Source organism: Rhipicephalus microplus, chromosome 1 (genome assembly GCF_043290135.1).
Source record: "Rhipicephalus microplus isolate Deutch F79 chromosome 1, USDA_Rmic, whole genome shotgun sequence".
Classification (NCBI taxonomy): Eukaryota; Metazoa; Arthropoda; class Arachnida; order Ixodida; family Ixodidae; genus Rhipicephalus; species Rhipicephalus microplus.
This window is the reverse complement of record NC_134700.1, coordinates 231,703,971-231,725,098: the sequence shown is the minus strand read 5'-3', so window position 1 is coordinate 231,725,098 and position 21,128 is coordinate 231,703,971. Positions and strand designations below refer to the sequence as shown.

The following is a 21,128-nucleotide window of genomic DNA, read 5'->3' as shown; positions in this document are numbered from 1 at the left end:
GCGACACGGCGCAGTGCCTAACAAGATGTCGTCTCCTTTTCATAGTCACTATATACAAGAGGCGCGGTTTCTCCTTCCTCGTCCAGCCTCGTTGGGCACCGGCCGCGTTGCTCAGCGCACGCGTATACTGCAGCAGCAGCTGTAGAGAAATCCTCGGTGCGCCATTGTCCCCGGGCGCACAACAGGAGCAGACCACTACCAGTGCAAAAGAGCGCCTCGCGACGGCCTCAACTGCGCACGCGGTAGCTTCTCCCATCGCTAGTCCAGCGTACACATCCACTACATCGCGTTGTTGCCACGACGCCTCGCAGACACACACGCACAGACGCTCTCACGCCGGGACGAAGAAGGATCGCCGCCGCTGCAAGCATGCATCGCACGCACGCACGTGTCGGCGAGGAAAAGTGCGCGCGGCAACTGAGTCGTGTCCATAAGCACCCACGGCACGTCGGGTCATCAGGCTGCCGATCTCGGGCAAGAGGAGCGGTGCCGGTGCAACTCGGGAGCAACGGCGAAGCAAGCAGCTTGACTCGCAGCCACCAGGAACCATCAGCTGTGCGAGTCATCATCGCCGCTCCCTCGGACTTCTCTCACTCGAGAGAAGAGCCATGAAGAACGCGCGCCTAGCACTGGTTTACTTATTTTTTTTTTTCGGGAGCCACCGCATGCCGTGGCCCTTTCTCTTCCTACACGCCTGGCTGGCGGAGGCCATTGTTCGCGTGCGGCCGCGATGATCTCTGTCTCTCGCCGCTCCCACGATGAACGAGCCTAGCGCGGTGTGGAGACGATCGAGGTGGAACAGAAGGGTGCTGGAGACCACGGAACGAGTATAGGCGCCAGTCTTTCTGGGCGCTGATAGATGTTCCGTTTCGTAAGATGCGCGCATAGCGTGATACTGGCGCTACTACATGCTGGTACCCTAATGCGATGTGCGCTCTTTTGTACTGAAGGCTTAATGGGAAGATTAAACCCTTTCGTTGGCGTGTGCCTAAAGAAGCGGTTGTTTCTGGACGCCTGCGTGACGTGCCAGTGCTTTTCTTGACATGATTTGACTTACAGGACGGCCCGGTTAAAGTTCGCCAGGGTCTTGCTTGCTTTTCTCTTCTCTTCTTTTTTAGCTGAGTGCTTCGTACAGTTGTTTGAAACAGCAAGCTCTCCTGCGTCGTTTATATAGAAGAATCGTGCACAGATATTATTCGAGCTTTGCAATATCACCCAACAGACACTGACCACTTAGAGCGCAAAGCCAAGACAAGTTCGCAGCGGAAGCAGCGAACTGTCAAGCTGGACACTTCTTTCAGATAGCTAGCACAGGCAGCACCAACAAGCGCGCAAGTCATCAATGGTAATTGTGGATGTTGCCGGCCACCGCTACTACACGCACTTTTCTTTGCAACCGCGCTTCTCATTCTACCTCAGAGTTTGCGTGTGTGTATAGCTTCGAGGATGAAGTTACTCGATTCCGGGAGCGACCTCCTCTTCCTCCTTCAACAACACGCAACGAACCCTGAAGAGGCCGCAAGTTCACGCACGGGCGAAAGTTGACGTGCGTGGCAGAACCATACCAAAAACAGCATGCGGGCGCGCCCACGCTCGCCAGCGAAGCATGTCACCAACCAGCGTGGACGCGCACCAATCTGGCCAACGCGGCGAAAACTGCCGCCTGCGCACTTCATTGTTTTTCACCTTTTATCGTCTTTCTTTTTTCGTACGCGAATGCCATTTACGTTTTCTTCTTTTTTTCGCGTTCTGCCGACAGACTGTGTCCCGACTGTGGGAAACAAGAGCCGCGGCGATCAAGACACGTCGCAGTGAAGGTTTTACTTCTTGAGCCAGCGAACCCCTTGCCACGCAACTTCGTCCCCACGCTTCTTTAGAAACAAAGGACCATGGTCGCGACCGCAGGTTCCCCTCTAGCTATTCCGTCTTTTTACTTTTGAAGTCACGGAGCAGCGCGTGTACCCCGCGAGGCACTGAAGCGCAGTGAACTTCGAGGGTGCTGCATGCGTGCAGTATAGTGTGGTCGTTTCGCTCCGTGCTTACTCCTTGTCTCTTCGGTTTAGCGCTGTTTCTTGTGCGCCGTTCTTTAGACGGGCGTTCGTTCGAATGATGGTTAGTCCTTAGCATTTATTTTTTTCTTTCGCTTCCGATTAAGAAGACAAAATTACCCCTCCGAAACGCAGGCAGCGATGGGGGGGGGGGGGGGGGGCATACAGAAGTTTACAGGTATATACACATACGATTAGAAGTTGCTTTGGGATTGCCTACGTCCTTGCTGCCCACTTGGGTCACTGACGCATTGTTGGTGACGAAAGTGAGAGGCAGGCGTTATGCGTATTAACGTGGTCTGTTTATAAGAATTGTGTTTGTTCTTTCCACGCAATTCAGGAATATCGAATGCATCTTTACAGTAAATCTTAGTCGACCCTGTGTCGTGGTCATCTCTGCAGTAGTAGTAGTAGTAGTAGTAGTAGTAGTAGTAGTAGTAGTAGTAATAGTAGTAGTAGTGTGCGGATGCCAAGCCTAACGAGAGGAAGGCGTTTGGTCCCCGATAATGAAAAAATGGAAGCCATGTGCGACGCCTTCAGTTGGTCATAAAAAGGTTCGACGAGTCCATTGGCGATAGGTTGGTACAAGGTAGTTTTGATGAGGTTGACACCGAGCAGCCGAGATAGATTATCGAACAATGTTGAGTCGAATTGGCGACCACGGTCAGTCGTAATTGCGGAAGGAACACCGTAGCAGCTAATCAAGATAGTGAGGAGTGCTCGAGCTGCCGACTCCGCATTTGTGTTTTGAACAGGCATCTGTTGAGGCCGTTTTGTGAACGCATCAAAGCAGGTTAACAAGTAGCGGTGGTTTCCGCATGAAGGAAAGGGACCGACAATGTCGACGTATAGGTGGCTGAAACGAGAGTACGGGGCAGATGATGAGGCCAAAGCAGGAAGTGAACAAATGAATAAAGCGATATGATCATGACACTCAACTATGATTATGATTATGATGATGATGATGATGACGTGCAGGATCTAACTATCAAATCACATACACTTGAGCCTTACAGCTTCCCTGCCCGACAACCTCGCCGACGTGGAGCTGGCTGACTGTTTTATAAGCTGATTCCACATAAACAGTGTCTCAGCAGATCGCTAGTGTCTCAGCAGAACAAAGCCGAGACTGCTCTTGAAGTGAACTGCTCACTTCATAACAAACTATACAGTTAACTAGAGGAGGCCCATGTGCTCAGATTTGGGTGCACGTTAAAGAACCCCAGGTGGTCAAAATTTCCGGAGCCCTCCACTACGGCGTCTCTCATAATCATATGGTGGTTTTGGGACGTTAAACCCCACAAATCAATCAAATCAATCAAATCAGTTAACTAGAGGAATGAAGTGTTATGCTCGTAATAAACTCGGGTTGCTGGCTTCAACTGCCACCAACAATAGGATATGCGCATGGTCAACAGGCCAACAAACAACATAAGCAATAACCCAGTTCAATGAAGCAGGCGAACAACAGAAGAACGAAATACGAGTCTCGCTATCTTGTTCGGTGTGCAAGTGTTATAGTTCCCGCAAAAGGATTACGTTGCACACATCGGTCCAACACTAAACAAAGCATCGAAATGAGGCCTGTCACTTTCTCGGGGAAAAAGGAAAAGATCGTTCAAGGAAGGAGAGTAAGGAACATAAATATTTCATATATTGCCCAGCAAGAGATAGAAGACAACAGCCAAGGCAAGCAGGTGTTTTTTTTTTTTCTTTAAATTGCGCGAAATTCCGTTAAAGGGAAACCAATTGGCACAATCGTATTTACCAGACGGCGTCAATGGACGCTCGCACGCAGCTATCATGCATATTGCATGCAGTTCAGACTGTTATATAAAGTCCACCGACGTCAGACTCCTCCCACGCATTTTCCTGTATAGAGCCATGTCCTCTGCTTCTCTCTCCCATGCAGGCCACAGCCCGTCCCTCTCCTCCTGAAAGACACTCCCATTGGCATTGCTGCTCTGGGACCAGTGCCACCATAGAACGTACATGCATGGTCATTTCCCCATCGAATTAACAAAGGCTTACGTAAGTGTCCGTTCTGACGCTCGAACTTGATGAGATAGTTGCATGAATGTGGTAATATAACGCCATCAGCGACATTTGTTGTAAATCAGTGAGTAGCGTCGATATCAAGTCGGTAGGAAAGGTTTTAATCCGGGCTTATCAAGAAAGAGAATTGAACGTGGCGTATACTTATCGCGTTGTATTGAGGCAGCGTTCGGCGATCTCCTTTGAGGTGTGCAATTGAACATGGGTGCACTCTAATTACACGACACAAAAGTAGGTCAGTGGCAATGTGTATTTCACCTTTCTGACGATTGTGCTGTACAAAAGATTTGGTATTAAGCAGTACTTTACTGCGAATATCCCTACGATAAGCGTATATAGCCATGAAAGCTGGCTTAGTGTAGTTCCCAACTGCGCGTATTTAGTCTGCGTGCGTCAGCGCATTCGTAAAGCGGGCACATATGCGTGCGCGCTGTCGTTTATAACGATGGCGTGTTAGTTTGCAACCGTCGCGTCGCCATCCCACAGGCATGCAGCATACGTGGGAGCACAGCTCGGCGACACGAGTGGCGCGACCCGTCAAAAACCAAATTAGAAGGAGAAACAAATAGCGGAATGAAGAGAAACAAAATAATTAGACGCATTCCCAACCATTAGTGGATCATTTTCCGCGATTAGCATTAGTGCACGTTGTGCATCGATACAGGTGGCGAACCTGCTACCTTCGCAGGTCGTCGAACGTGTGCTGCAGCGCGATATGTCGTGCGACCTTCACATTTCCACCGAGTCGTGGGACAGCGCGCGGAGTAGTTTAGGGAAGCGCTTCGATCATTCGTCTTGTACGAACGGCGGGCAATCTACAAGTCCATCCGCGCATGCTTTAGCAGGCCCGATCAGGCATACATAGCCGACAACCGTGCGTGCGAGAATGCGGCGGGTGGCGAGCCGGGTTCACGCGGGCGTCAAACCCCAGTGGGTGCGCAACGCGGAAGATTCTCAAACGGTAAAAGCGCGCGCTGTTTGAACCGGTTCTCTTCTCCAGAAAGCCTACACTGCCTCCTTGCCCCCCAGCCCCCCCCCCCCCCCTTTTCTCTGACACGCCGCGGCCCGTCAAAGGCAGCGCGAGGCGTGACGCTGACGCGGCGTTAACAGGCACGAAACGAGTCGATAAACTGCGACGGTGAACATTCATCAAATACGAGTCTTTCGGTTGGGGCGGAGAGGGGGGGGGGGGGGGGTACTCGCTATTGGTGAGACACGGGAGACGCCAACTGCTTTCCTGCCATCCAGCATTGCTTAACCATGGCGGCGGCACACACGTATAAAAGCGGCTTCGCATACAAGATGGCACGAAGAGGCAGTCAATCGAGAGTGTATAAGCTATAGATATACCTGCACAGACCCTGTCATTACACGGACTCACGGGAGACTCGAGAAACGGGCTGCCATTGGCTGCCGTATAGATGCGCCCGGTTCTCCTTCGCCTGAGAAGTGCCTCCCGACCTCACGTGGCTGTTTGGTGTGCGCGAACCAGGCTCAGCGCTGTTGTTTTGATGCGTAGTCCCGCACTCGGTGACAGGTGACCATCTAACTCAAACGCAAGCAAAGCTCGCCGAAGCCAGTACAAGGTCAAGCAGAGGTTGCAGAGGCTCTACAAATGTGCCCCAGGGGGTCTACCGAAGCCGTCAATCATCGTCGTGTTCTTGTGTACGTCCCGCTACATTCCCGATGCAAAATGTTTTGGCGCGAAAGAACAACAGGCGTAGTTTCGTAATTCCTTCTTTGCCTTAAAATGAAAATAGCACCACGGTTATCCGTGTTTTAGAGGTGCAAAATGACCGTCCTCTCTCTCTATTTCCCTCTTTTTCTCTAGTTATTACAAGGCGAGACACATTAAACAAACAAGGTGCTTAACGAACTATATTAAAGAAGATTACAACGGTTGCACTGCACTGTTCGGCACAGTGCCGATATCCCTCTGTCCATTGTCCTTTATCTCGTATCTTTAATGTCGTATCCCGTAAAGCACGAATATCGGTTCATGCTAACAACAAACGCTTACAGTCGGATGCGACCTGTTCGATTCCACTATCGTTGTTAACGCGCCGCTGAGGTTACTCGTTTCGTTCATTCTCTGCCTTCAATTACTTTTTGATACAATTTATGTGGACCTATCACGCTCGAAAAAAAAAAAGTAATTCAACTTGTTTTTGTTCGACTCGTTATTTGAATCACAAATCGTTTGGCCCGAAAGATTGTGAACAAGTCTCTCTTAAGAGTGTCATATACACACCAACTCAGGACTTCCCCCAAAATAGTAAATCGAATCCCCCGCCCACACTTTCCTCCCTAATTTTTTTTCTTTACTCTGTACTCGTTCACCCAACATTTCACGCGAAACTCTTCCTCCGCGCACGCAAAGAACGTGATTCAAAGTCAGATTGCTTCGATCTCTCCCCACTACATATAAGTAATCCGTGCTTATCCGGCGCATGGTGAGATGATTAGACGAGCACCACTCGAGGCGACGCCTCCCGGCCATTTCCATTCTTTTAGGCAAGTCCGCGTGCCATTTCGCACAGCGTCGCATCTCGCGGTCGTCGTTACGGCGCGTGGTGCGCGCTCCTCTCTCCCCCTTCCCCTCTCCGTATAGCTGCAGAACCAGTCCAGTGCCCAAACTGGTCCTACCCTCGCGGCTTCGGCGGTTTGCTCTCCGCCCGTCGCTGCTGGACACACGGAGAGCAGAGGAGGCTTTCGTAGGGCCGAAGCGGGTCAGTGATGCCTCCGCCGGCATAAAAAAAGAAAAAGAAAATAAACCTAGCTGACCCCGTTCCGATATCCGCTGGACCGTCTCCAATCGTTGACCAGCCGAGCTACACAAGAAGAAGCCTTTCTTTCGCTATACACCCTTCGAGACTGCTATTCTTCGCTTACATTCATTCCTACTTTATTTCCTTCCAGTATTTTTTTTTTCTATATTCTACCTATTTCCGCGGAGCAGGCATTCTTTGGTGTGAGCAGTTGTGTTGGCCAATTCGTCCGCTCTTTTATAGAGCGGCAGTCCGCGGCGTCTATGTCCGAACGACTCCATCACCGCGGATCACGCAACGAACGAAAAATAAAGGGTCGAGGTAGATATCAGAACGAGGCAAGTAGGAAATAAAGGGAAAAGAAAAAAATTAAGGGAGGCACCGTTTCTGATTCCGTCTCGCTCCTCCCGTTGCACCCACCTGACCCCGCAAGTCCGTTTCCGAGAAGCAGTGACATATCTTTGCGTGCTCCGTTTCATCGCCGCGCGATGCAACGCTGATATTTTTTTCGTTTACCCGGAAGTAGGTCGCAAAGGTCCGGCTGAAGATAGTTAGACGACGAAACGAGATCTCCGCGCCACACGGGCTGTCGTCGAAAGAAATCCACACCGAGCGCGAGGTGGTTTCGCCCAGTGGTTGGTCGAGACAGAATACCAGAGCAGGGCTCAGTAGGCCGATTCTCTGTCAAAGAGACGACGGTGGTGTTTTCTTCTTTATCGTCGGTTTGCCGTCCACTCTTCTACTCCTATAGAGGCCGACGAATATCCATTCTTGAACTGCAATGCGTATTCTTGAGCTAATTTTCGCAAGGAACTCATACGGCATTCGGCCAATCATCTCCATTTAATCAAGCAAGAGGTGCGTTTCAACATTTTCACGAGTAGGGAATGAGTAGTTTCTGTAGGGCATTTCTGTGGAGAAAGATTAACAGCCATTTTTTATTTTATTTACTAGTTTGCGAATGGGACGTCTTCTGGAGCGAGATCAGCGACTGAAATAGCGCGAAGCGCATGCATGTCCGAGGAAGGTTCCCTCAGAAGCCGATCGATCAGTCAGTACAAGAAATCTGCATGTTTCAGTGTCCGAATACTCAGCCAGCGTCTATCTGTGGCACGCCTTCCATAATGCTTTTAATGAAGATTTACGGCATGACAGTATGCGCTGTTTTACGTTATAGTTTCTCTTTTGAGAACCCTGAACGCTGTTCTACGCAACGCGAATCGAAACAACGAAAACAAAGACGCGCAGAACTGGTTCTTTTATCGCATTTTGCGCTGCCATATCTTTCGCAGTGTTCAATGGCATTCAACTACGCGACGCGACGATGCGGACAGAGCCCACGTTCTTCTTGTCGGTTTGTGCGTGTGTGTGTGTGTGTGTGTAAGGGGGGGGGGGGGGGGAGTCAGGCAACGTCAGGGAACCTCGCGAACTGGCATCGTTATTTTTCGCTTTCAATATGCAGCAAATAGACGTATGCCACTTGTGCTTATCGTTGCGTGTTCTTTAACACTGTGTTTGTGTTATTTGCGGCCACAGCATGTCATTAAGCAAGCACTAACTAGGCCAACAATCAGTATTGTTAAAATACACACAGCTTGGACCCCTTCTCGCAACACGGCGCAGTGTACGAGGCAGGGCGGCGGCGTATCGGACAGATGCGCAGAGAAGAAACACCTTTCAGACACTCGAACACACAAACGCGCGCGCGCAACTCGGAGGAGAGAAGGTATCACGTAGTTCTCTCGGCCTTGCTGCTCTACAGAGGTGCGATAGATCGCATCGCGGCCCTCTCGTGTGGACGCGTATATATACGCTGCATAGCTTCCTCTTCACGAAGACTACGCAGCAGCAGCTGACCGAACGGGCAACACGGAAATTGCCGAAGAGGCACAACGGACGGCACCAGTCTCCTTAGACGGCGAACATGAAGAGGGAGACGGGGGTTGTACAGGAGAGGGGTTCCGCAAGTACCGATATGCACTGTCCAGAGCGGCAGCTTTATAACAGGCCACGACTTGCCGAACCGAATGGGCGATCGAAGAGATCGACGGCCTGCGGCGCGGGAGCACTCAACCCCCGACGGCGGCGGCTACTTTGCGAAGGCGCAGGCATATACACGAATATACGACGGCGATATATATACGAGACGAGAGATTCGTCGCGCTTTCGAAATTCGCGCACGCGCTCTGTGTAGCCCCGCGGGCCCCGGCAGGAGCCGCCGTGTCCCGAGGCCCGAAGCTGTCTTCGGGCTTGGCGAAGTATACGGTGATCTTGTTTCTTTCTCATTCTATACGTATATTTTTCGCCGTAGTTCGTTCGTACGGCAGCTTGCCTGAGGTGCGAACGAGACAGAAGGGCAGTCGCCTCGGGCACCAATCGTTATTACGACGCCACATGTATAGGTCCGAAGGCGCGAAAAGAAGTAAAAGAAATAAGGGCAAGAAGCGCGTAACTGTGCAAAGGACGGACGCCCGGCTATCGTGGCGGATCATCTGAACCGATTGTGCGAGGCTCCGCTGTGAACTCCCATTTCCTACACCTTGTACTGTCCCCCCTCTCTTTCTTATAACATGAAGCGTGGACATGCGGAACCTTGGTATTCTTCACTTTGAGATCCCCCCATCCACCAGCTTCTGCGCTGGCTCACCACTTGGTTTCTTCCCGTATCTTCTTTTCTTTATTCGCCTCCATCACTTGGTTTCTTCGTATCTTTCTTTTTTTTTCTTCGCCTCCTTTACGTACACGTCTCGTATCGTGCGAGCCTGAGACAGAAAAGCGGATTCCGAAGAGCTTGGACCTATTGAGGCCGAAGGGGCGCGCGTGGTCCATTCTACGCGAAAGACGAGCGGACCACTATTACGTTGGACCTACATTGAGAACGAGAAGATAGGGAGAGGCGCAGAGGCCGTTCGCGTAAACGCCGGGGCACGGACACACCGCCGAGGGCCCTGCAGCGCCATGGAAATATATGTGTCCGCGTGAATAACGAGCCGCGTTTCGCCCGTCATGTGAAGAGAGGCCGTTCAACGACGCGTATATAAGCGGAGGCGCGCGCAGGTACCTAACGTCGTGAGGAACGCGCTACAGATTTTGAGATAAGGACAAATCGGATCATCACGCCTGGGCCGTGTTACGTATCAGCATGCGTGCCCGTTGATTACAAGGCGGCCAACTTGTTTATCTGCCGTTGGGTCAACAGCACACGTCCGCCAAAGACAAAGGCATTCTTCACTCTAAGCCGAAAAAGACTAAAGTGGGGTATGCCATTGGTCCTTTAGGGGTCTAAATGCGCTGCCACAGATTTTGAACCAATTTTGGACTAACTGCGAGAGTAACTGCAAGGGCTCAACTGTTACCCCAAGCACTTACTCCACTTGGTTTAAATGTTGGCCCCAGTAGAATGCTCCAGCGGGACTAACAGTTGAACCGTCTGGACCAATGGCAAAAAAAAAAAAATAGTGACACTGCGTTTGTGCAGTATATTTTATGTTTATTCCAATTTAATCAGCACTGACGATCATAGTATGTTATTCATGCAACACACACACACACACACACACACACACACACACATACAGATGCACCATTATTTCAAAGCAAAACACCGCAAACACTGACTGCCCGCGCTGTACTACAGAGAACAGACTCTCGGGTATATATAGCACAGTATTTTGACCTCCCATCTAGTGCCAGTGGGCGACTTTTACTCGGCTTGAGAAAACAATAAATATTGACACCGTAACGCGAAAATTTACATGGGCTTATTCGTAGCACCGATGCGCATCGATATTTTAATATGGATCCATCTAATTTTCAACATGCCTCCAGCCCGAGAATACGAATTATCAGCTGGTATTCGATCATGTCGGCCGAACCAGCGTTCGCAGTGCTGGCGCACGAGTCCGCAAACACAAACATAGCAGCGGCGCTTGTGCGGGAAAGCCGGCGAAGCAGCCGCAGGCGCCCGCCCCGCCGATGCCATACCGTGTCGGCTTGCCGACGGCGTCGCTAGGCTTACGACGAGTACGGCTAAACGACCGCCGGCGATCGCAACATGCGGCTCGCGTGAAATTTTCGTAGTCGTTATTTTATAGTCACAAATGAACAATAGGTAAGTGCCCCATGTTCGCTGTGTCTTACGGAGTGATGTAGATATCTGTATACTTACAGCGACGAGACCGTTCGCAGGCACGGTTCTTTCATCGTGCTGGTAAGGCACAGCACAACCTGTGTACCGCTGGCCGCACGATTAGTCGTATCCGCGATCGCCTACACGTTGGATTTTTGATAACGATTGTCGCATGGATAAAAAGACATAAGTTTGCCTGAGCTACTATTTTTGTGAACTTGTACGCGACGTTTCCTTCGCTTGTGCCGGCAATGCACTCACACCGGCAGCCCGCTTGATACCGATGACGTACGAAGCCTACTTTTCCTATATATCGCTTTGAACTTGTGGTCACTGTGTGGGTACACGACCGCTGATGAACAGCTTACATTTATTAGCGTTGTCAGTGTTCACCGTAGTTCGAACTTATTCAGCACATTAAAGCGAGTTCTCGGCATTGCCCGTGTTTGCGGAGACTTTCAAGCCCAAACTCCATAAGCGCGAAAATGCACGCGACAGCGACGAGCGACGCGACGTAGACCGGCGTCGCGCGATCAGTCGCTAGCGCAGGCAAACCTCATTCACGCGACGGCTTCGGCGAGCGAATTCCACTGTTGCTGGCATGAGGCCGTCAACTCGCACCAAGAAAACCGCGTAGCGAGCGGTTTCCAATTTAAAAATAAGATATATTGTTGTGTAATGGAACGGAAAGTGTTTATTATTGCCTTGCAGCATTTTTTATATGCGCATGCGTAATAAACATTGCGTTATTTCTTGTTGCACATACGTGACTCGGGCAGGGTCACGTGCACCTATGTAGTCTTCGTCTTTTCCGGTTTTTCGCTATTGGCTGCTTGAGCCCAGCACTTCCGGGCGATGAGCGACGGTTTCCAAATCTGGAGAACCGAGCGATCGCGCGAAAACTACCCCGCGACACGTCGCGCGAACGCCATGTTTCGTCGCTCATAGCGTCGCTCGTCGCTGTCGCGTGCATTTTCGCGCTTATGGAGTTTGGGCTTCACTTGGCTTCGGCTCGCCCGTGCCGGCATGGTGGAAACGCGAGGGCACTTGCTGTGTGCACTGACAGCGTGTTGTACTACTTTCCTCTAATAACATCTTCTATTCGTTTCATAGTGCTTCACTTTCACAGTGGCGTATAGCCTATTTAACTTGTTTTCATGATCGCCAACCACGCCGAGCATTGCAGTGCAGCATTGACAGGAGGCCATCGCGGCGCAGTTGCCCTCCCCGTTGGTCCCTTCATTGCAGGGCGTTTGCGCAAGACACGCATTGTCACACATTTAGTCCCTGTTGGACGAACCGTTCGTCCATTGGTTTAACGACTGCAGTTAGTCCAACTTTGCCGAATTTCGGCTTAGAGTGTTCTTCCTTTTCTTTTTTTTCTGCGGAGCACGGTTCTGTTTGGGGCGATTGCAAACAAGATGATTGCGGTAAACATCGCCTTCCTCGGGTTTGGAGCGTGTATTATAGAACGGGTAGTTTGTATAGGGGTTTAAAAGATTTCAGCAGAAGGCGTAATCATGCAGTTTGGGATTTCTTCCGGCAGCGCAGCTTTCAAAATTGTGACCGGACGAAAATTAAGTCATGCGCAGGGCGCCCTATAGGGCGGACCAGCAGAGGCGTGGTTTTCATGTAGAAGACTGACGTATCACTGTCGTCATAACATAATATTTTGTCCAAGGCGATGACAATTTAGGATATTATTGTATTGTTAATGCTCCTGGATCGACATCAAGGACAACATGTGTATGTATAGATATCGATACAGCTGCATTTATCTGACTAAATTTCGGCTGCTGCCTTCAGAAATCTCACCGCACTCAATGAAAACGACAAAATCCCAGCGCTTTGCTCATCATGTATAGCCATCGCGTCATCACTAAAGCTTAGGAGCATTATCAGCGCGACCCATAACATGAATCACTTGTATATGAACGCACGTTTGCAAGCTGATTTGGCCCATTATAAAGCTTCAAAGGCATACTCCCATTTTTTTTTTTTCACCGTTTCCGTGCCCTTATGCATGGACAAGAATCCACGACGGAACGGGCGGGTGTGCGAAGCCGTTCTATTGTGTTGCCATCAACTCCACCAGAAAAACGTCTGGTGACATATTCGTCCAACAGCCGCAGTCACTGCCAAATACGGAAAAAGAAAATACGGTGCTGAACATCGTCAGACACAGCTTTGCCCCCAAAAGGGACGATGGTTATCAGGTTTTGGCGAAGAACTGAGTTTTATGGACAGTGGACCCGGTGTCACTGTCGGACGACAAACATTATGTAACTACCCGCAAACAACATATAGCATTTTTTTAAGCTTCCTTGGAAACTTCACACAAGTGAGATTAACGCGCAACGTTGCCCTCAAATCTGAGAAGGTCAATTGACGCATCGCATAAACCAATTAAATATACAACAGATAAAATACAGAATGTCAGTAACGAGTCTGTAAAGCATTTAAGACATGCGTAACGAGGGTGAGGCTAGGTGAAAAAGGGCAGGGGAAGTGTCTGGATGTGTGAAGGAGAGATCCTGCAGCATATGCCTGGCCATCGATCATGGCCAAACTGGGCGCCTAATGCGAAAAAGACAAGTAGGACTGACCGGTGGTGAAGAGCACGATGGCCTTGAGGCAGCTGTATTCGGCGGCGTCCACGTGCAGTGCCTTGAGCTTCTCGACCTGCTCCTGGAAGATGCGGATGTGGTCCATGAAGGCCACCACGCGGTCCGCCGCCATGGGCGACGCGTGAAGACCCGCTGCCGCCAGTAGGGGCGCCACGTGCAGCGGCATAGAGCACTGCGACGCGTTCAGCACGAACAGCTCGCTCCAGACCAACCGTAAGAGCGCCACCTGGTCCGTCACCTGCGACATGTCAAATGCATGTAAAACGAGGCCAACTCGCCCTTGCAAAGGCGAGCACCGCGCAAGAAGGGCAAGGCCGTCCTGCGCAGCTCTTTACGCAGTCAGATGTTGAGAAACTATCTACATTTTCCTAAGCTGCGTTCCACACCCAATGTAACGGGGGAACTGTAGTTCTATACAGAAACGACGCGAAGCTCAGCCTCCCTTATCGTATGATCATGTCCCCTAGTTACACACGGACATTCGATTTCGAGATGCGATGGCACTTGCATCAAAGTGTATGACTGCACAAAAAAAAAATTAGCCCTACAGCAGCTTTTACTGTGTACGACTTTGTATAGAATTCATAAGGTAAATAAGCTCCTCTCGTAATGTCCCCAGAGCCCCAGATGACCTTCTCAATGCCGAAAACTGTCCGACGCAATAGTGCACTGAGCATATAGCCCTCTTTCGCAACAATGGATTTAAGTAAGCTTATTGAACTGAGCTCCTCGCTTTGAGTCGTTCCACGTTCGACGATTCCCTTATTGCTTTGTTGGAAGACCGTGCTAGTCTGGAGAACTAAAAAAACGAAAACCAAAATGCTGCTTGTGCGTGAAAACAACTCATCTCTCATGAGCTGAACTTACGTCTCGCATACCAGGCCAAAGAAGTAGCAGTAACCTGATCACGCACTTAGTCTGTTTGAAAGCCGGCCAACCCGACTGTGTCTTTCTCTCTTTCTTTCTCTTTCTCTCTGTCTAGTTTTCATCAAGAGTCCTGCAGGCATTGTTTTAGCTACACTAGCGTGTCCGTAAGGCTCGCCCTATACGTGCCTTCGAAGCACTTTCGTGCTAACGCTCTCACAAAACCGTGCTGCATGGCGTTTCGTTGCAGCGAGTGTCTCAGTAGCTGCAATTAAACGGGGCAGACTTTCTCGGCATAAAGAGAAAGAAGACAGATACTTTGGCATCTGTACTGCAGAGATGGCCTCGTTACACACAGTAGTAATGTTACTACAGACCGTCATGGTGTATACAGACCAGGACTGCGGGCATTGGAGAGTGTAGGAACAGCTTGAACGCAGTTGCCCTTCACTAAACCATTATAGTTAAACGAGCGGTGACTGAAATGATAAAATGAGAACTAACGCGTATGACGGTGACAAAATGAGCTCCACGCGTGCGACACAATTTCGTGACAGGTTTCTTTTTATAGGGCAGGGGGGGGGGGGGTGTAGATGCTTTTACCGATTTGGTGGCGTTAATAAAGCGACAGGTACAACTTTACCGTAAAAGAGCGCTACCTTCGCAACAGTCACCGACTTGTTTTTCTGTGCCCCAGGGCGCGTGGGGCGAAGGAGACACGAGAAGCGCACCTAAATAACAACGTCATCCGGATTTGGCAGGCAAGTCGAAAGCTCCGTGAAAAAAAGGCTGGCCAAAGAGGAACTGCTCGTCTCGAAGCACCAGCGAGTGTGTTGCCAGCTAAACAAGTCGCCAAATCAGTTCTGTTTTGTCGCTTCGTTTCTCTCTCGCCACGCTCCTCGGTACGTAAATCTTTCTTTTCTTTTTTCGGCTTCAAAGACGCAGACAAGGCTCTCACGTCTATACAGCCGACGGCGTGATGTTATAAAGGGGAAGCGGCAAAATTGTGCGGGTGCGAGTCGAATCGGCTGAATAAGAGGGCGAACTGGCGTTCACGCCGATTACCGATTGGCGCTGCACGTTCCCGAGATAACTCGGGACGAGGCAGAAAAAGAGCCCATTGGACGCCGTGAAATTAGCCGTTACACGCGCGGCGTCGCGCATGCGCAGTGCGCACGCCACATCACGAGCGCGCAGATTCGGGTAGGTGGCCAAGCACGTACGGCTTCTATTTCTTTTTCTTTCCGTGTCATTCGTCCAGGTATGCGGAGACGACAGGCTATATAGGCACTCGCTCGAACACGCGAGAAAACTGTCGAGGAACGCGGTCTGCGGATCGGCGCCTCAGAGACGTGCGGGCCTCAGCCGACGTGGCCCCGAAGACACACGTGCATGTATACGTCCACAAGCTGTACGCCAAGCTGATTGAGAAGTCGCGGCCGCTGCTCGACAGACTCCGAAATGTCGGTATGCGAGCGTCGGGCATCCATTTACTTTATCGAGATGACACGTAACGCTGCGAACGCGCACCGATCACAGTGACACCCGTGGTCTAAACGCTCCTAATTGCGACGATGGACCGAAACGAGCTGCCCAGCTAGCCAGTGGCCGGACTTTCCTTCGTGGCTGTCTTGACACGTGCGTATACAAGCACATGTATGCACACACAAACACACGCACACTCACTCTCCCACGGCTTGGATGAGTTGCTAAAACGGGTTTTCGCATATTGCATGCGAGACATCTTCATTGACACATGCCGGCTTGACATTCTGCCCACCACACACTCAGTGCGTGATGCACAAAGAAATGCATGGAGAAAAAGGAGGATGACGATTGTAGCGTCGGTGGTATACATCATAGAGTTTGCTAAATACACCCAAGAGGGAACTCTGGCGCTACAGTGTTTAAGGGAGCTGCAACGCACAGAGCTTCTGCCAGCATGGGAATGATGGGTAGTACACGAATTTGTCTAATCTTGGTAGTTCTGGCTCCGAGCGTGTTCATGTGGCTGAGAGCTGTGTTCTCACGAAACAAAAATCGGCAAATGTTCGGCGGTTGCGCTTCACCACCTTATTCTTCTAGGCTTACCATTTCAAATCTGGTCACGAAGTTCAAAAGTGTTCGCTCTTTCCTTCGAAACACAACTGAAACACAGCAATACACGAAGCCACTAATGCGATTCGCCACCCGCACGTACGAAGACTAGGCGAATCTGTGTATTATACCCATCACTCCGATGGTCGCTGAACTATCGCAGAGCCAGAGTCCCCCCTCGTTAATTTCAAGAAACTCTATGGTTTATATGAGAGGCAGCAGAAACAACTTGCTCTTTGTTCTTTGCTTCTGCTACTTAGCAATGCTTCCTCATATAGAGCACAAAAAAAATTAGAGACAGGAACTAGAACCTCAATAGTGGTTATTTCTAGCTAACCGGACACCCATACCAATTACGCAAGATAAACCCGCTGAGTGGATAATATAGAGCGCATGCGAGAACTATAGGCGAACATACAGGGGTCACGGAAACAAAGGAAGTTTTGTTTATTTCCTGAACAACACCAACGCAGGTGACCAACAGTCGCTGCTGCGCAGGTATGTGTGAAGCAGACGAAAATGTGCGATGCCACTTTGAGAGTCTAGTGACAGACCTTTGGGATTCTAGCGTTGATGTTATTATCAATCTGTAATAGTTTGAATATCGGCGACGAGAAGGCAGAGCATAGTACTTTTTCGAATTTGGCAGCCACAAACTTTCGGCAATGACAATGATATATCCACCTATAGTATTGTCTGGATTTGCAGAATTGACAGTCGGAGGACCTTTAATACGTGTCAAGTTTTGCGTAGTGAACGATGAATCAACGAGGTCTCTCGCTTGTTGCATATTGACAACATAAACATTACTCAAAACCTTAAGGGCCTCAATATTATGGCATGCCAGTGACGAAGGCTGAACCGAGCAAGCTGGAAAAGTCATATATTAACGAGCATCGGGAACAAGCCTGATACTCTTCTGCGAAACTGACAAAACCGAGCCTGCTCATAAATGCTAAACCCCAAAGTTGAAGTTATGGTTTCCTTATTTCACGAGCTTACACGAAACAGTCTGCTCTGACAGAACTGCAGAAGGCAAACCCGCATGAAAACGCTTGCCCTGAAAGCGCTACTGCACTTTTTGCGATCGATGGGCCTTTCTGAACGGTTGTAGCCAGAACGCCCTTCCTGTGTGTGTTTTCGTTTTCTCATGTGTGCACGCGCGTTTTTTCCCCTATTTACCTACCCCCTGTTTCTTGCTCCTATCGCCCCACCCCCAGTGCTGGGTAGCAAACCGGATGTCACTATCTGGTTAACCTCCCGGCCTTCCTTTCTCTCTCTCTCTTGCCTCAGTTGCTTCCACAAATAAGGCAACGAATTAAACTGGGCCCTGTATGGATTTCTATATTGACATGTGTAATACCCATCTATCAGTGTGTTACTCGTTACTATTTTGATGCACAGACTTGTTTGATCTCACAACATTACTGCCAGTGTACGAAGTACTCACGTTATGTCCCAGTGCCAGGATAGCGCTCGACAACGTCTGTCAATGGTTATACTAAGTCTCAGTATGACGCATAGCTCTGTGGTGGAAGCCACCAAGCGCGCTCTGACGTTTTAAGACACAACATACGGAGTTCAGACACAGAATCGCGTATGACGTGCACATAAGTAGCCACATTCACATGCGTTCACCTTCCTCAACTGCTCACGCCAATTGAATGGCCAGTTGCTTCCACTGAAATGAAGTAACACAGTAACATCTTGTCAAATCTCAGCGACCCCACGAAGCACTTGCACAACAGCTCTATCAATTGACGTTACTGCACAAGACATCATACAAAGTAAGCGCTTGCAAAGCCGGAGCCCTTGCACGGAGGACAATGACTCACCTGCAGGTCCGGGAAGAAGGGTATGTTGCGGGCCCACTCGACAGCGCTGAAGAGCAACCTGGCAGCCAGCTCGCAGATGTTGTCGATGCCCATGATGTTGTTCGGCTGCATGCACTGCGCGTACCTGCTCGGGGGGTACGGCTCGGCGCGCAGTAGCAGCGAGATGAAGCTGGACAGGTACGAGTGGCCGTTGAGCGCCGCTGCGGCCGCCGCATCGCCGTTGCTCAGCGACATCTGACCCGGCAGGCCACCATGCTGCGACGGTGGCACCCGGCCCCGCTGCACGGCTGCGAGAGGACACAGCGTGCACGCGGGCGAGCTCGTCACTATGGCATTGGCCGACGTCAGAGGAGACGACGATGATGTCGTCGAGGGCACTAGCCGTTCCACAGAGAGCGCGTTGGACGCCGGATTGACGGGCATGGCGCTGGCTGGGGGCCTATATTATGGCAGCAGTTTAGACAGCTCTACTGGTACGGTATGGCATGCTATACCAGGCGTGCAGCCTCAGAAAGAAGGGTGTGGCAGTGCTTTAAACAGACCGTGACTCGTCGTCAACTGCTTTCAGAAATGTGTAGGGCTTTCTCTTCTACAGCAGGGGAAAAACGTGACGCATCACGCGAAACACCCGAGTGTCGGCAAGGTTCTGTGACTAATGCTAAATGGTCAAGGCCCAGAGACACTGAGCAGTCCAGATACCCTGTTATTTCCATACACTTTCGGCGATTACTCATAAGATATGTAGAAAAGGAACGCAGTGTAAACGTATCAGCAGCTGTAAGATAAAAAACCAGACTAGAACAGCTCTGCCCACCTGACTACACCAGGCAGGCTAAAGTCTTCTCGCCCGTTTTGCGAACACGGCCTACTGTAGAGCTTGAAGGCAAGACAATGTAAGACAATGAATATAGCGCTCTAAAGTTGCGATCCCTGTTTAAATAGCTATCAAAACACTATGCTGAGTTCAGTTTGGAAGACGACGGAACACAAGTTTCATTCATTCGTTCATGCAGCCCTCAGTTTCCTGGAACGCTTTCCCACGCGCGATGACGGCAGCGAGCAACAGGAACATAATCTGAAAGGGCAACGCTCGAGGTCGTCCACGCATTAATGACGCGAGAAATACCAACTCGACGTATGTACATTGGCACCGTTGTACTATACTCTCGCACGAGGAAGAACAGCTATAGAGTCCAAAATTAGTCCAGCTTGGCAACTCCCGTATGACAGCGATAAGGGATCCGCAAGATAGCGGAATATGCCTCGCGGAGGCCACTTTCTTTCGCGTGAGGACCTTGGTACAAGGACAACGGCGCGGGCGTTATCTAGACGCGGCTGTTGACCCCTAGCTAAGATAGGCAGAAGCCAGATGCACGAGAGGCGTCCGCCTGCATAGACCCTCCCCGAGTATCGAAAGACGTTCCGCAGCCGCGCCCAGCAGTGCCGGCGGTGGTTGGTGTCGGTGGACAGCAGACACGATTCATGGGCGATCCCGCTTCGCGGCGCGAGCAAGTAACTTTACACGACTGTTCGCGGGCGGCATCAACGCCGTGGCCGCGAAACCCGCCGCCGGCCCGATAAGCAACAACTTACCAGCGCGCCTCGACAAGTGGCATCTGCCACGGCTCTATACGGTTCGTGCGGCAAAAGCCGTCGTAAAAGAGTGCCCCCACTATTCTACGCGAAGCGGCGGCCCGTTCTTCGAAGATGTGCGCATGAAAATCGAGCGGAGAGCATGTTTTACGAGCCAGAGGAAAGACACATGGCGCCGCCTTATTAACGGCGTCGCTGTCTCTAGCACGTGCCGGCCGCTGAAACTTAGGGACGCACGAGTTAACAAGAAAAAAAGTAAATTACGGGACTGCTATATTCAAAGAAGGCATTTGGGAACGGCCGAGTGCTGCGGACATTGGCAAAGTTCGCGAGGAGACGGCAACTAGAACGTGATGCGATAGTAGTTTCGGCGCAGCGCTGTTTGAGGAAGGCGAAAAAGCGGCGTGCCAGCCGAGCCAGCGAAGGCAGCTTACTCGGCACAAAAAAGTAAACCGCGCCGCTCCCGTTCGCTTAGACCGTGCAGAAGCGACGCGAACTGCTGAACGTCTCTAAAGCTGGAAGCGCAATGGATGGTGCCAGAGCTGAGGGCGGCGTTGATAGATCAAAGCTGAGGAGCTCCAGTCCGAATGTCAGCAGTCGCATTCAGAAGCGCCCAAGAAAGAACAGCGATGAGAGAGAGGTGCGCCTCACGGAACACACTGATCACATCAACACGTTTCGCCGTGGAGTGACAGCTGTCCCAATGGCGCTTCGGAGTGACGGCGAGGATTTCAACGAGGAAACGTCACTGCGGGAAAACACTGCACGTCAGAAAAGCCGTGATGCTGCCGTCCCTGTTTCTGCTGCTCCGGTGGAGAGTGTTGAAACTCTCGACGCCGTCGAGGTTTAGTAGAATGGTTGAGCCGTGGAGGCGACGACGACACGGGCGCAGACAGGCCGCTTTGACATGGCCGTGTGATGCTCGCACCAAGAACAACAATCCTCTGGGTGCGCGTGGGTGTCGGCGCCCAGCGCGCGTATACGCGCACGCTCCGCTTGTGGCGTTCGGCACCAGGGCTTCTGCGGCGAACCTCGAACGCCGGCTCCGGACTCGAAGCTTCTCGGTGTTTGGACTCTCTACGCTAGGTTTCGGAAAAATCGAACCGCGGTTC

The 21,128-nt window shown here is 50.9% G+C and overlaps 1 protein-coding gene across 1 annotated transcript in view; it reads right to left on the bottom strand.

Annotated features, from left to right (window-relative positions):
* LOC142811633 (steroid receptor seven-up, isoforms B/C-like) overlaps positions 1–21,128 on the bottom strand; it is a 156,213-nt gene that overhangs the window by 93,794 nt on the left and 41,291 nt on the right. Inside the window, exons 2-3 of the mRNA XM_075891588.1 lie at positions 18,424–18,710; positions 13,607–13,865 (exon numbers count right to left, since the gene is read on the bottom strand). Coding sequence (XP_075747703.1) covers positions 13,607–13,865; positions 18,424–18,710 — 546 coding nt within the window. The remainder of the gene's footprint in view (positions 1–13,606; positions 13,866–18,423; positions 18,711–21,128) is intronic.